Source organism: Misgurnus anguillicaudatus, chromosome 19, assembly GCF_027580225.2.
Source record: "Misgurnus anguillicaudatus chromosome 19, ASM2758022v2, whole genome shotgun sequence".
NCBI classification, from domain to species: Eukaryota; Metazoa; Chordata; class Actinopteri; order Cypriniformes; family Cobitidae; genus Misgurnus; species Misgurnus anguillicaudatus.
The window spans coordinates 13,184,947-13,202,046 of NC_073355.2; the positions used below are offsets into that span (position 1 = coordinate 13,184,947).

The following is a 17,100-nucleotide window of genomic DNA, read 5'->3' on the forward strand; positions in this document are numbered from 1 at the left end:
TTGAATGCACAAAAAAATTGTCAAACCTTTCTGTTTGTTATAAAAATTATTATTATAAATGTAGGTCCCCTTACAAAACAATTCTGCAGGAATACTGTAGGATTTTGGTTTTATGTGCAGAGATCCTGCAGGAATCCTGTAGGACAGAACAAAAATCCTGCAGGACAGCGCACATTCTGAAAGAGTCGTGCAAGGTTCCTGTAGGATTCCTGAAGGAGTCCTGTATGGTTTGTGTAGGATTCATGCATAGTTTGTGATTCATGCATGGTTCCTGTAGGATTCATGCATGGTTCCTGTAGGAGTCCTGCATGGTTCCTGTAGGAGTCCTGCATGGTTCCTGTAGGAGTCCTGCATGGTTCCTGTAGGAGTCCTGCATGGTTCCTGTAGGAGTCCTGCATGGTTCCTGTAGGAGTCCTGGTTCATGTAGGAGTCCTAAAGGAAAATGATCACAAATCCTGTTGGATCCTGTAGGAATGTGCAGGTATGTGGTGTGTAGGTCTTGCAGGATTTTTTGTAAGGAAGGAGCTATCGCAAAAAGTAATATTTGGTAGAAATGGAAGATGTGGAAGTATTAAATTATATTTAAATAAATATATTTATATAATTGGCCATTTATTTAGGTGAAATTCATTTAAATGTGATTTAATGGGTCTTTAAAATAAATAAAAAATAAATATTTTTCTTTAAAAACAATTTGTAAATATTTAAGGAAATATTTAAATAAATGAAGACTTAAGAATTTGTGTTAAATGAAGAAATGCAAAGGAGTTCACAATAGTATTTTCCTTTTAAAAATATTTTGAAACGCACAAATTAACTTAAGGTTATTAAAGATTAAATGTTATTTATTAAAATAGTAAATAATAATAACATTTATATAACTGAAATCGATTACAAATTCCTTAAAAAAAAATATATATGTATATATATATATATATATATATATAAGTTTATAAGATACTTGAAATATGTACTTGAGTAAAATAAAAATACTTGGCTACTTTACATCTCTGGTAAAATGTAAGTTATGCATGCATGTCGAGTACTTCACGCAGCGGTCCCTCCCCTTTAAACGTCAGCGTAACTTTCCCTTTAATGCCATCAGTGCGGGTTGATTTCGGTCGGCAGAATGGATTCAACTAAAGTTACCGCTTTTTAACTTTCTACCAACTCGCAGTAAAAGGCGTAACTTCGTCTTGTAGATGTACGTGTGCTTATCGCCGAGGTTTTAAAGTGTTTGTGTATAATAATGTTGTGGTTAGCGTGCTTGTTGTTGTCGGGTGTGATGAACACTGGACCAGTTGAAGGATATTTCCATGAGGAGCGCTGGAGCCCGGAGTCTGCTGAACTCGCTCCCCGAATAATGATCTCGCTCATCTGCCGTAACGCTCAGCACTCGCTTCCTCATGTACTGGGTGCTATTGAGCGTCTAAATTATCCCAAAGATCGTATTGCCCTCTGGTGAGTGTACTACAGGGCTTATATCTATCTATCTGTGTGTCTTATAACACCCTAACGTTATAAACGCATCATACTTCTTTATGATACGTAACTCTGTATGGTTTTACCACCATTTTAGCTTAATTATCTATGATATTTGTAGTTAAACAGTGGTAACGTTAATGCAAATGCTTATTTCAGCCAAAAGCATGATTACTGCACTTTTACTATTACAAAACCACTGTTTAACTATAGTTACTGTAGTAAAAGTCTTTTCAGATTGTCTTTGCTTTTGAATGATAATCATTTAGGAGAATTAACCATGAATTTACTTTGATGAGTATTTGTATTACTGTATTTTAAATACAGATATCACCGGTTCTGTAAGGTATGTGAGAAAAATGTACTGTTGTTTACTGTGGTTTTAGCACAAACATTATAGTTGAACTATGTTTACTGTACTAAAATCATAATTTATTTTGGGGGGGAATTGTATCTTGCAACAGTTAAGAAAATAAACTCTTATAAAGAGATTCATGAATGAACATCTGTATACCAGCATCACTGGAGGAGCAAACTGAGAGATGGGTGGGGTTTGGGCTTCTCCGTCCTCATTGCCAGCTCACATTTGTATCTTTTAAGTCTTATACAAGGATTAAACGTTTCCTCTAAAGCTGTCATTGTCCTGACTGCTGAATGGAGAATTCTATTGTAAAAGTCTCAGTTACCAAGATCTCTTTGGTGCTTTGTTGAAAGTCTTGCCCTAGATGGCACCCAATCATATCAACTCAAAGGGAAATGTAATACAGAAATACATGCATTTATCAGGCAGCTATAGCATGGCCGACAGTTTATTAAATAACTTCTTCCTTCTATGCCTGATTGTTTCAAGTTTTATTGGTCACATATACACAACCGTACTTGCTACGATTTCTCCCCTTGATTAATAAGAAACTAAATTTAAAAAAGAAATCTTATATAAAAATAAGATCAAGTGATTAAGATAATGTAATTATGTTCTGCTCTCTATATAAATAATAAATAATTGAATAATAATAAATAAATGCAGGTACATTAAGTTTCCAAAAGTTTTTTCTGTGCATGGATCTCATAACTTTCAACTTATTTATTTGTATAGCACATTTCACACAATTTCAGTTGCTTCACAATTTTAAAACCAATACAAAGCTTAAACAAATAGCATTTGACAGCTAAGCAAAATGTATTAAAAAGAAGACAGAAGAATAAAAGAAGGATATGTATTTATATAAATTCAAGATTCTCTCTCTAAGCAAGGTCTATTCTTTACAAAAGCTAGTGTGAAAAGATAGGTTCATTTTTTAACTGAGACTTGAAACTTTCTAAAGATGAAGCCTGCCGAATATATAAAGGGAGGCTGTTCAACAATTTAGTGGGCGACAACCATAAATCTATCACCCTTAGATTTTTTTGAGGAGGGAGGAACTGCCAGCGGTAATTTGTCTACTGATTTCAATGTCCTGACCGGGGTATAGTACTCTTGGGGACATGTTGTAAAGTGCTTTAAAAACCATCAATAAAATGTTAAAGCACACCTATTATGGCATTTTACAAGTTGTAATATAAGTCTCAGGTGTGTCCAGAATATGACTGTGTAGTTCAGCTCAAAATACCGCGTAGATAATTTATTATATCATGTCTAAAATGGCACTATTTGGGTGGCAGCAAAAATGTGCTATTTTAATGTCTGTACCTTTAAATGCAAATGAGCTATGGCTCCCACTTCTTTACAAACAGACAGTGAGCGCTTTCTGTTAAAATAGATCTGATTAAAACAGTCTGATACAACAGTATCTAGTGGACAAAGTACAACTCGCTAAGGGTGGAAACTATTGTAATCCAGGACTGTTAGCGGGCAGGGCTTTATCAATGTGACCTCACATTAATAAGAAAAATAAAAGCGGCATGTTTAATGAGCCTGCTTTGGTTTGATGGGGATTAAAAAAACGAAGACCAAGTGAATTTTTAATGAGGGTGGTTGGGTTCACACGCTGCTAACACGCATCATGTCCAAAGTGGATTTTGCATAATAGGTGCCCTTTTAAATTGATCCCTACTAGACTAGAAGCCAATGGAGAGAAGATAAACTGGAGTCTATGATCCTTTTTTCATGCCTGTCAAAGTCCTGGAAGCAGCATTTTGTACTAATTGCAGACAAAATAAATTTCGTTGACTAATCCCAACATAGTTGCAACAGTCCAATCTCAAGGTAATAAATGCATGGACTACAATCTGTAAGTCTTTAATACTGAGGATGGGTTTCAGCCTGGGGAAAAGTTGTTTCAGGCTATAATAACAATATAATATTTTACATTTAATACGTCTTGTATAGCTTATACATCTCTCTCTCTCTCTCTCTCTCTCTCTCTCTCTCTCTCTCTCTCTCTCTCTCTCTCTCTCTTTCTCTCTCTCTCTCTCTCTCGTTATGCTATATCGCTTTATTGTCTATGATAATGACTAATGACCTGCATAGCCTGATCACCCATATTAACACATTATGCATATTAATATGAAATATTACTTTATGCCATTATATTCCAAATAAAACTGGTACCAATGTATGTTACATAGAATGGTCTAATTTAAATCCCAATAATAAGACTGTTGATTAGCCCTAACTAATTGCTAGTTAGTCAGAGTCATTCACTTAACTTCATGGCTATGTTTATGCCACCACAGCTGTGCTGTTTTACTCTCAGCTACAGTAGAGTTTATAACTGTTGAGATCATGTTGTAATAAGAAACTCTGTTCATGTGAACAGTCAGAGTTTTGAGAGTTGAATGATGTTATTTATCTGTTTATTTTATCTCCATGCTCTTCCTTGCCTCTGATGATAATCCAATAGCATTGCAGTTTCACTTCTTATGTACCGCTACCCGTTTTTAGTATAGCTTTGCTGCAAAGAAGTAAAGTTTAACTTGGAGCTTTTGTGTTTCTTAATTTACATTTATGCTTTTATTTAAAACCTACTGTGCATTTAAGTCCCTGGTAATCAATCTCATGATCTTTACCAATTGGGCTACAAGAAGCGTCATTTGTATAAGACCCAGCAGTACTACTGTATCTAAATATATGCATTACAGTGATATCTTTTGCCATTTTTATCATTCGCAGGGTGGCAACTGATCACAGTATTGACAACACTACATACATGTTGCGAGACTGGCTTATCAATGTACAGAAGCTATACCATAATGTGGAGTGGAGGCCGAAGGAAGAACCAAGGTTTGCAGTGTTTCTTCATATCGAAATGGGATTTTTTATGTGTTTTTCTTTATTAGTAGAAGGCCCAGACCTAACCTATGGATTTTTTAGGCTTTTTTTGGAATTTGATAAAGATGAAGCATTAAGTGTTCAAAATATTTAAAAACAAACACACAAGGAGTTGAAAAGTGGAGGATCATCTGTTCTGGTTCTGTTGAAGTCTATGGAGTTTTCTGCGTAATCCTGCACGTGCAGATTTATAGTAGGGTGGGTTAGTTATTACATTTAAGAATTGGATTTTTCTTCTGTTTTAGAGCATATTTTGATGAGCAAGGACCCAAGGATTGGACGAATGAGCGGTACGCCTACGTAATGAGACTGCGTCAGGCAGCGCTCGAATCCGCACGAGAAATGTGGGCAGACTATCTCATGGTGAGGATGTTGCACACACACTGATTGTTTTAATAGCTGCATCCCAATTCGATGGCTAGATCCTACAGAGGATTTATAGTAGCGTCACCTGCTGTTTCCACCCACCACACCTGTCAGCTTGACAGAGCACAGTAGAGTCGTTTCTAACTTATTAAAATAAATATGGAACCAGCAAAAATTACGACCCGTATGATAGAAATTATGACACATTGATGTGGATTAACCAACACTATATCAAAATAACCAACCTCAAAACTCAACCTACACAGTATTGCAGAAATGGCATTAATACTAGGGCTGTCAATCGATTTAAATATTTTATCTACATTAATTGCATGATTGTCATGAGTTAACTGGTGATTAATCACAACTTAATCGCACATTTTTTAACTGTTCTATATTTACCTTAATTTAACACTTTTCAAGTTTTTAATACTCTTATCAACATGGACGTGGATAAATATGGATGCTTTATGCAAATGTATGTTTATTATTAACGAAAAAGTCAGCTAAGTTAATTTTGAGAAAAGTACACAGTTAAAGGTTCAAAAAAGGTTCAAAAACAAAATCACTGCATCCATACCTTAAAATCACTGATAAAACGAATAGATTTGGCACAGACAAAGTCAAAAACAACATCAGTATACAGTGAGGAAAATACATATTTGAACACCCTGCTATTTTGCAAGTTCTCCCACTTGGAAATCATGGAGGGGTCTGAAATTGTCATCGTAGGTGCATGTCCACTGTGAGAGACATAATCTAAAACAATCCAGAAATGACAATGTATGATTTTTTTAAACTATTAAATTGTATGATACAAATTGCCAAGCAGCTTGGTGAAAAAAGGTCCACTGTTGGAGCAATCATTAGAAAATGGAAGAAGCTAAACATGACTGTCAGTCTCACTTGGACTGGGGGTCCATGCAAGATCTCATCTTGAGGGGTCTCAATGATCCTGAGAAAGGTGAGAAATCAGCCCAGAACTACACGGGAAGAACTGGTCGATGACCTGAAAAGAGCTGGGACCACCGTTTCCAAGGTAATACACTAAGACGTTATGGTTTGAAATCATGCATGGCACGGAAGGTTCCCCTGCTTAAACCAGCACATGTCCAGGCCCGTCCTAAGTTTGCAATTGACCATTTGGATGACCCAGAGGAGTCATGGGAGAAAGTCATGTGGTCAGATGAGACCTAAATCGAACTTTTTGGTCATAATTCCACTAAACGTGTTTGGGGGAAGAAGAATGATGAGTACCATCCCAAAATCAATGTTATACTGTACCAAATATTAACATTGATTTTCTCAGGTGTTCAAAAACTTGTTTGCAACTATATCACACAAATAAATAGTTAAACAATCATACAATGTGATTTCTGGATTTTTTTTTTAGATTATGTCTCTCACAGTGGACATGCAACTACGACGACAATTTAAGACCCCTCCATGATTTCTAAGTGGGAGAACTTGCAAAATAGCAGGGTGTTCAAATACTTATTTTCCTCACTTTATGTTCAACTTTTTTCTTTCTTTTATTATTTGATTGTCATTGAGACACAGACAGTTTTAAGATCTACTGTAATACAAGGATCTAAAATAATGCTACACATCAGATATTTTTCCCCAATAGTTAACCAAACATTTACTAAGACGTAACAGATTATATCTGTATTCTTATCAATCAGGTCCCAAACTTTATCTCTCAAATAACTATTTTAACATCCTGCATTTTATCTTCGAATTCCTGCATGTTTTAAAACCAAAATCAAATGGACACGCATCCTTTGTAACTTAGTTAAGCATTTAGGGCGGTTGTTACACCTCTTAGAAAACGTATGAATAAAGATAATTTTAAGCGTTTAATGACTATTTCCAACAACGGGCTAGGCCAAGGGTCAAACGGAAGTTGCGCATTGCATTAATTAATCGCGTTAAAAAAATAAGTGTTGTTAAAATGAATTTACGTAAATGCGTTAATTACGCGTTACTTTTGACAGCTGTAATTAATACAAAACATAATTAATAATACTGAAAAAGAGTGACAAGGAAGTTGTTTTGCAAAATACCTACAATTATTTAACGAAAATGTTTATTGTAAAATATCCAGCTGTTATAGGCGCGCAATGAATCTTGGGATATCCTTGCCTGTGACGGATCGATTTGTTTCTATGCTTTGCGACTCGAGGAAAGGATGCAGCCTTCGGAGGACATAGCCTTTGAATTGGGACGCAGCTAATGTTTATAATGTCATGGTAGAAGATTGAAATTATGACATGATTTCTGTCCCTATATAAAAACTTTCAGATGATTGACTGTGATAATCTCCTGATCAATCGTGACGTCTTATGGAAGTTAATAAAGGAGAACAAGACAATTGTGGCTCCGATGCTGGAGTCTCGTGCGGCCTATTCCAACTTTTGGTGTGGAATGACATCACAGGTACATACTATAAGTCTGGATTTGGGTCATAAAAGCGTCTTGGGAAATATAAGTTAATCTTTAATCTTCTCTAGGGCTACTATAAACGAACGCCTGCATACATTCCCATACGTAAACAAACGAGAAAGGGCTGTTTCGCCGTTCCCATGGTGCACTCGACGTTCCTGGTGGATCTACGGAAAGAAGCCTCCAGACTGCTGGCTTTTCACCCACCACATCCAGACTACACGTGGGCCTTCGATGACATCATAATCTTCGCCTTTTCAGCCCGTATGGCAGGTGTGTGCCACGGTTGACACCCACATTGCCGTATTGAAAGAAAATCAAGCTTTGCGGTGTTTATTATATTTAATTTCACCGTATTGAAATATTTCATTTGCATTCTGTGTTTCTGCAGATGTCCAGATGTATGTTTGTAATAAGGAGACATTCGGATTTCTCCCAGTCCCTCTTCGCATCCACAGCACGTTGCAGGACGAGGCGGACAGCTTCGTTCATACTGTACTAGAGGTCAATGGTAATACTGATAAAGATTTTTGATATTGAATATCGAAGTGTCTGTTTATGGTTTCATGCAATGTTATAATGACTCCTTCATTCATTTACAGTACGAAATCCCCCAGTTGAACCTTCTAGACACCTTCCCAAACCTGTGAAGACGCCTGACAAAATGGGCTTTGATGAGGTAACTTGGAGATCGATAAATTTTTTAAGGGACTGGTGTGGCACTTAGGCATGTTTCTAAATCAATTATACATTGTAGGTATTTATGATCAACCTGAAGCAACGAGCTGATCGACGCGAGCGCATGCTGAGGGCACTGCGAGAGCAAGACATTACCTGCAAGATTATTTCCGCTGTTGATGGCAAGTAAGTTTGCATTCGTTTCCTTCGCACAATAAATTTATATTTTAGAACTAAAGGTATAATCATAATCTCTCCGTTTTTCCAGAGCAATGAACGTCAGTGACATCCATGCAATGGGAATCCACATGCTGCCCGGCTATAGTGACCCTTATCATGGCAGACCGCTGACAAAAGGAGAGATGGGCTGTTTCCTTTCCCACTACAACATCTGGAAAGAGGTCTGTCTGGCATAAATCCAAAATAGCTCGATTCCAAAACCGAGAAATGTTTTGCCTTTGCAGCTGTCGCACAAAATTCCTAAACAAAATGGATCTGCTTTGGAATTCTTATTTTAACAGCTGCATGAAATGCATGGGAGACTTTACTCAAATCAACTCATTACAATACATTCTGATATAAGCTAACATTGTAATACTTTAGAAAGTATAATTTGGTATGTGTGTGAAGAGACAGACTCTGAAACTTTGATGTATATGTGAAACAGATTGTAGACAGAGGCTTGAAGACCTCATTGGTGCTTGAAGATGATTTGCGCTTTGAGATCTTCTTCAAACGCCGCATGCAGAATCTGATGCGTGAGGTTGAGAGTAAAGGTCTGGATTGGGATCTCATGTGAGTTGATCTTTCTCACTGTTTGCGTATTAATAGAAAGTTAGTTCCTATTTGTAATCGATTTAAAGATCTTGCTGTTGTTAAATGTGTTTTAGTTATATTGGGAGGAAGAGGATGCAGGTGGACCATCCTGAGAAAGCAGTACCAAACATTCGCAACCTAGTGGAGGCGGACTATTCCTACTGGACCCTGGCCTACATGATGTCTTTACAGGGAGCCAGAAAACTCCTCAATGCAGAACCACTCAGCAAAATGTTACCTGTGGATGAGTTTCTGCCTATTATGTTTAATAAACATCCTGTGTAAGTCCTTCAAATGTACACAATATATTTGAGTTACTTTATTGCTAGTTGTAAATTATTTAACTAGTTTTGTGCACATAAAGGATTAAAAAAAAAAAAACAACCTTGAAATCATCCCGTATGGTTTGTACTACAGGCAAAACTTAAAATGTTGCGGACAATTTTTTGATTGCATGTAAATGGGATCTTTTGATTGAGGCCAAAGTCCCTTTAGGCGGCCATCTTTGCAACACCTCCAGGCATTTATTTTTTAGTTATGCAAGACTAAGGGGGCGTGTATACCAAGGCCTGTATAGACGGTTTCAGCAGTAACAACATAAACACGCGGCTTTCGTGGTCATCACGTAACTTCCGGTAAACTCTGCGAAGAATAAATAACAACAAAGTCCTTTTATAGTAGTTTATTTATATAACAAGCAAAATAAACAACACATAGATTACATAGGAACCCAATACATTTGTTATTTTTGATGAGGTATTTGTTTAAGAGTTCAGTTTCAGCAACTAGTCAGACCATTAAACAAACAGAGACCGGAAGTAAAGTTCGGATCCAGACACTTATCACATGAAACGGTGAAACGGTCTATATCAAGGCATTGACGCCTGCGGCCGTTGTATGTTTCAGTTGTTTTCAAGGAAACGCCACATTTTTTAAAAACACTTGCAGCTGGTGGGTTTTGTCTGCTTTTTTTCAGTGCTTAAGGGGCGTGCACACCAAAGCTTTTAAATGCGGCTGAAAATGCCAGGCGGATGCAGACTGCCAGCTTTTTTCAGCCAACTGCCTGCTATTTTCAGCGCTTTGGTTGCTGTGATACTTCTTCTTTGTTTATCAGTCATTGTAGGATGCAGTGGTTGGCCTCTCCTTTACTGTGATTGGACGGCCGTGTGATAACTGACTTTGACGAGCTGAGCTTTTCACCTTAAGTTGAATATTAACTCTTGCCACTGAGTGCGGAAAAACCGCAAAGTGCCGGCTTTCGGTGCAGGAAAAAAATGCCAGCTGCTGGCTTTTAAAAAATAACTGAGCTTGTATTGTTAACAATTGAAAACATACACCCGCCGCCGGCGTAAAAGCTTTGGTGTGCATGCCTACTAAATGGCCAAAGTTAAAAAAATGCTCAGCTCTTCAGTGTCACTTTTAACTCAGCCGTCCAATCACAGTGGAGGAGGGGTTGGAGAAATACCACAACAACCAACTGGCGCATCGTACAATGACTATTAAACAAAACAAAAGTATCATAGCAACCAAAGCGCTTAGCTGAAAAAATGCTGGCAAGTGCCCACAGTCGGCGTGCGCCTGGCATTTTCAGCGACCCCCTTAAAAGGACACTCCACTTTTTTTGAAATTATGCTCATTTTCCAGCTCCCCTAGAGTTGAACATTTGATTTTTACCGTTTTGGAATCTATTCAGCCGATCTCCGGGTCTGGTGGTACCACTTTTAGTATAGCTTAGCATAATCTATTGAATCTGATTAGACCATTAGCATCGTGCTAAAAAATAACCAAAGAGTTTTGATATTTTTCCTATTTTAAACTTAACTCTACTGTAGTTACATTGTGTACTAAGACCAATGGAAAATTAAAAGTTGTGATTTTCTAGGCAGATATGGCTAGTAGTGTTGTAGTTCTTGAGACTGGTCTAGGTCAGTCTCAAGACCACTTTTTAAAGGTCTTGGTCTCATCTTGGAATCGACCACTTTTTTACTCGGTCTCGTCTCAGACAAAGAGGACTCGGAATTTTATTTCAAGACCACAACTGATGGCACATCACAAATGTATTTTTTTATCATTCATTTTATGCAGTTTATTCAGGTTTGGCATATGATGTTGGCATTGTTTAAGCATTGTTTAAGTTTCACCCAATGACAATTTTTTTTATTTTATTACTAAAAACGCCTGCATTGTGTTAAGTGGATGGCAAGCCATGGAAAGACAGTTCAGAATAAATGGTTAAGATGATTTCGGTTCTTTTGTGTTTTTTATTTGCTTATAGACAAAGATAAATTCCCACATATCTGCAATGCCTTTGATTATTTTATCAACGTCTCTGATGACTCACACACGCACACACACAGACAAGAAGTGCCTAATAATATGCATATTCCACATTTTATTATAAGTGTTTTAATGCAGTGACTTGCACTGGTCTTGGTCTGGTCTCGGTCTGTCTTGGTCTTGGTCATGTCTTGGTCTTGGTTTAGGTGGTCTTGACTACAACACTAATGACTAGGAACTATACTCTCATTCGGGCGTAGTAATCAAGGACTTTGCTGCTGTAACATGGGTGCAGGAGGCGCAATGATATGATCCAGTGCTCGAAAATAGTCACCTGCTATTGAAAGTTACCAAGGGGAGTATTTTCGGCTGCTGCGTAATATCATTAAAATAGCTCGATGCTAATGGTCTAATCAGATTCTATAGATTTTGCTAAGCTATGCTAAAATTGGAACCGCCAGAGTAGCCATACTGAGCGTAGCATTGTCCACTAATTTTAGGAATAGCAGTGCCCAATCTTGTTATATCAACATATTTGCTGAAGCTGAGATGCAACCGTTACGTTTTTTCTATTTATTTTTTTGCGTTTATCTAATATCTCATCTCAATCTTCTCAGATCGGATTATATGGAGCAGTTCGAGACAAGGGATCTGAAAGCATTTTCAGCTGAGCCTTTGCTGGTGTTTCCTACACACTACACAGGTGAACCAGGATACATCAGTGATACAGAAACATCCACAGTGTGGGACAATGACAAGGTGCGTACAGATTGGGACAGGAAGCGGTCGGGTAAGACTAAAGAACAGGCTGAGATCAGCACAAAGGCACAAAACACAAATGTGCTCCACTCTCCATTGGACAGAACGGCTCGAGATGAGCTATGAGAGACACACAGATAGACTCGTGACATTACTGAGATTGTATCGGTTTTTCCTCTCAGTCTCTCTATCTGTGGACTTGTGAAACGTGTTTCCTGGAAGTGTGCTGTTTGACTGATCAAAAGAAGGCTTGAACATGTTTCTTATTTGTTTGTTTTTCTTAACAGTTTTGTTTTTAAGCTCGAATATCTAGATAAACTGACTCTACCTATTACTGGCTGTCTCACCCGTTCACCATTGTGTCCCGGGACCCCAATTAAAGGCAGAGAATCAAGTGTGGGTTCAGGTTAAAGGCGGAGTCCACAATGTTTGAAAAACGCGTTGGAAAAGGAGACGGGCCGACTACCAAAACACACTTATAGCCAATAAAATCAAATCAAACGCCGGGTTGCGTATGTGTGGGGCGGGTCTATCAACAGAAGGTCCAGATTCTATTGGGGTAGGGGCGTGTTTGTTTAGGTGATTTCAAATATCAACATTGGCTTTCAAACATCATGGACTCCGCCTTTAAGGGCCATTCACACATTAATGATAACCATAACATTAAAGCGATAACCCAGCTACATATCAAAATTTCGCCATTATTTGCTCGCCCTCGGGCAGTCCGGGATGCACATGTCTATCATCTTTCAGACGAACACATGTGGAGTTCTTTTGGTGGATGTCGTTGGTTTTCCATACCTTGTAATGGGGGAAGGCGGGGATCGGGAAACAGCTTCTGACTTTCAAGCCAAAAATGCCCATTCTTCGCGTCACTGCGCAACATACTCGTGGCAACCAATGCTCATTACGCTAAAACTTGCGTGAATTGCTTGAGTCCAAGATGTCGTCATTACCGGAAACTAGTTATTACAGTTTATAAAGTTTGAAATATTGAAATGCTTCTTACAAAATTGCATTGATTACCCGTAGAAGACCTTTATTAACCCCTTAGAGCTGTGTGGATTACTTCTGTGAAGGATGAATGCACTTTTTTGGGTTTTAAAGTCGGAGGCTGTGTCCTGATCCCTGTTTTCTACCGTTGTGAAGTGTGGAGGAGCAAGGACATTTACTGGTATAACTCCAGGTGTGTTCGTCTGGGGGATGGTGGACATTTGTTTCTCGGATGGCTTGAGGATGAGTGAATCATGGCGTAATTTTGATATTTGGCTGAAGCTTTACCGATACCCATAAATATATTAGCGACTACACCACCACGTGGTAATGATAACTTGCTAAATCGCTCACAAGCCACAATACTCGCGCTAATTATTTAATGGCATTAACTAATATTGTAGATTTCCTCTAGTAAAAACTGTGTTTCGCGTATTTATAGTTAATCATCTTATCTACTGGCATAGTCAATAGAATAAAAACATTACGAAGTGCAACTGCAGCAGCGTTAAATACCTGAGGTAATTTTATGTTATGGACCACAGCAAAGAGCTTCTCCCCAGTGTCATCTGCCATTTCAAATACTTTTGCACTTTAAATTTAAATAGATTTGATTGTCTGTCAATGGTTTATCGTTTATCATGTAATCCCAACGATATCGTTGCTTGTGTCTTTACCGTTATAGTTGTGCTATTCCAATGCTATCTCATGCCAATTTGTATGTGTTTTACAAGATGGCTAATTCGTACCATCACATCCGTACAGTTTTGACAGTGGGGTTAGGAGTGGGATTTCATTATTGTTTTAATTTATGATAATTTGTGACCCGTGCTGGCAAAATATTTAATCTATATTTAGTCTAATTTTGAGCTACAGGCGAAAGAAAGTATAAATATGGATTTTGGTCAAAATTAAGGTTTTCATAAAAATAAGTACATTAAGCCCTCGTCTAGCAATCCCAATTCTCTTAATAGTCATTAAAGATCTAAAATTATCTTTATTTGTACGTTTTCTGAGAGTTGTGCTGTCCTATGCTTAACCCTAATAAGACTCTTGGGGTCAATTCTACTCCCAAGCCACTTTTCTTTAGTTTAAAAACATGGTTCCCTTCATCTCAGTGGAATAAGATTTTGTGACTTTTCCAGATTATCTGTCAAGATTCATATTAAAAACTGGGCTTGATTCCGTCTTTCTAAAGAAGCGTAAAAAAATCACTTAATTAGTCCCTTTGGGGGTAAAAAAATGACCCCAATTGAAATGAATGGGAAATGCAAAAATTATTTTTTCTTTTTATTTGTCAAAAAAAATCAATGCATCCAGAATAAAGCTGAGAATTTCAACACAGAAATCTACACCTAGTACTAGAGCACAAATGTTACATAGAAAATACATGCTCAATCACACACAACAGACACACACACACACACACACACACACACACAAAGATATGCCACAGAGAGCATTTCTTATAGAATTTATAAAAAAAAAACAGCCACAGAATCAAAACAAAGATGTAAAATACTCACACAGGTGTGTACACACACACACACACACACACACACACACACACACACACACACACACACACACACACACACACACACACAAACACGCACAAACACACACAGACACACACACAAAGACACAGTAAAACTTAAACATAAAGACACAGACACACACACACACGGACACACACACTTACATTCAGTCAAATTTCTGTGGCATTTTGTAAAAACAGACATTTCGAAATGCATCAAAAACTACAAAAAATTCCACTATTTGAAATAATATTTATTTTTAATGTCCTTTCTAATGTTTATATAAACATAAATTCACAAAATGTATCACTAAAGTACTGATGTTGAGCTGTTGGCCACATCCAGTAAAATGAATGGGTCTCTATTGGCATCTGCTGGTCGAAGTGATTTATTTCCTAAACTGTAATTCTTTTATGTTTTTTTTTCTAAACACCAAATGGCCGAATTCAACACATATCATCTAGATCAATATCTTAAAACAATTTAAATCAAATTTAGATCAAAATTTATGTGAATTTTTCATAAAAATTTGATATTTTTCAGGCAAGCTAATGGTGTGGTTGAGTTATTGAGTGGTAAACGGGTATAAAAGTACTTCATATCTCCCAAAACACAGCATTAATGTATAGATGGAAAGGAAATGAAAAAAATGATATATTATTTGTATCATTAAAAATGTATATATTTTTTGTAATCACTCTTTTAATCTCTGGGGTCATTTTAACCCTCGTGGAACTATAACGTATACATGAAAATCGGGTCTTATGAGGGTTAATCTAATACAAAGACATTTTAGTTTTGGTTTTAAAACATGCAGGAATGAGAAAATAAAGCAGGACTTGCTTTGTGTTAAAATAGCTATTAAGAGAGATAAAGTTCGGTACCCGATTGATGTTAAAAGAGTTGTCAATACTTACATACATACATACATACATACATACATATAGGAAAATCGTTTTCATGTCTTATCGCTATTGATAACTCTTTTAACATCAATCGAGTACCGAATATTATATTATAGTGAATGTTTGTTTAACTGTTGTGGAAAAATATTTAATGTGTAGCATTATATTAGATCATTGCATTACAGTAGATCTTAAAGTTGTCTGTCTCAAGTCAAACAAACAATAAAAGAAAGAAAAAAGTTTTTATTACATATATTTTTCCTATAGATATTGTTTTTGACTTTGTGTGTGCCAAATCTATTAGTTTTACCAGTGATTTTAAGGTATGGATGCATGATTTGTTTTTAAACCTTTAAAGAGAGCATATCACGAAAATCTGACTTTTTCTATGTTTAAGTGCTATAATTGGGTCCCCAGTACTTCTATCAACCTAGAAAATGTGAATAGCCACAACCCAGTGAAGTTATGTGAAAAAATCCCCTTGTGATGTCAGAAGGTGATAATACCACCCCTTAATCGGCACTATCCAACCACAGGACTGCCATTTAGTGCAGAGATCAAAGAGATGGCACATTTTTGCTCACACCTACAAAGTTGCAATTTTAACATGTTATAATAAATTATCTATATGGTATTTTGAGCTAGAACTTCACATATGTGCTCTGGGGACACTAAAGATTTATTTGACATCTTAAAAAAGTCTTGTAAAACGTCCCCTTTAAAAAAATGTAACAAAATTTTTCTCAAAATTGACTTTGCTGACTCTGTCAACTTCAAACAGGTGTGGCTCTGTCATTTTTTGTCATATTCCAACAAATCATACATCGTTTTGAAGGTTTTTTAACAGAGAATGTCTAAATATCTTATTTTTGAAAATTTGCTCATTAGCCAACACGGGTCAAATATATTTTTGTATGAATTACTTCATACGAATTAGCCAACTCGTAAAATATGTACAAATTCCCTTGAGATCAGGCTGGCTAATCTCTTTCATTTGGAGTGATTTTTAAAACTATATTTTTATAGTTATCGCCCATAGTGTAAACAGCCCTTTACAGCAGATTTGGGTTACATAAGCAGGACTAGAACAGGATGTTTTAGGTGTATGTTTTCATTTTAAAACCTGATGTGACCATTCAAAGGAAAAGCACACGCATATCTGTGTATTATTTTTACATCAGATGATAAAGATCTTGGGTGTAGCTGAATCTTTATCGGCAGAGCTACGAGCTAAATATATTAAAGTAAAATAATCGAGCTTGCATCTAAGCATTAAGTCAGCGGGTGGGCATTATGCAAATGTGTTATATGTTCAATGTAAATTCAGGAAAGTATAATAGGTGCTCTTTAATATTCCCAATCACATTCCACAGCTGAGGTCCATAGTGCTTTTTAATGCATTCGCTTTTATAAACTATATATATATTTTTTTTCAGTAAGTGCATTAGCTAGGAATTATATCTACCAGTTGAATGCCCTTCAAAGCCCTTTGTTTTTTTTTAAATAATGAATGAGGCTTTTTTACAATTACTCCCATTTGGTAAAGTTTCAGACTTTCACTTTCTTTCAA

At 36.8% G+C, this 17,100-nt stretch overlaps 1 protein-coding gene across 1 annotated transcript; it reads left to right on the forward strand.

Annotated features, from left to right (window-relative positions):
• Positions 1 to 1,015: 1,015 nt before the first annotated feature.
• colgalt1a (collagen beta(1-O)galactosyltransferase 1a) lies at positions 1,016 to 12,360 on the forward strand. The gene is made up of 12 exons (XM_055188039.2): positions 1,016 to 1,461; positions 4,595 to 4,705; positions 4,999 to 5,116; positions 7,424 to 7,558; positions 7,633 to 7,837; positions 7,956 to 8,075; positions 8,167 to 8,243; positions 8,322 to 8,428; positions 8,511 to 8,643; positions 8,910 to 9,037; positions 9,133 to 9,339; positions 11,953 to 12,360. Exons 1-12 carry the CDS (start codon positions 1,250 to 1,252, stop codon positions 12,218 to 12,220), a joined length of 1,821 nt encoding a protein of 606 aa, XP_055044014.1. The 5' UTR covers positions 1,016 to 1,249; the 3' UTR covers positions 12,221 to 12,360.
• The last annotated feature ends 4,740 nt before the right edge of the window (positions 12,361 to 17,100 follow it).

Bases quoted from the DNA above. Each gene is read 5' to 3' on its own strand.
- colgalt1a (XM_055188039.2), top strand. From the start codon at position 1,250: ATGTTGTGGTTAGCGTGCTTGTTGTTGTCGGGTGTGATGAACACTGGA. The intron at 5,117-7,423 runs GTGAGGATGTTG...AAAAACTTTCAG, and splicing joins TGTGGGCAGACTATCTCATG to ATGATTGACTGTGATAATCT. The intron at 7,838-7,955 runs GTGTGTGCCACG...GTGTTTCTGCAG, and splicing joins CTTTTCAGCCCGTATGGCAG to ATGTCCAGATGTATGTTTGT.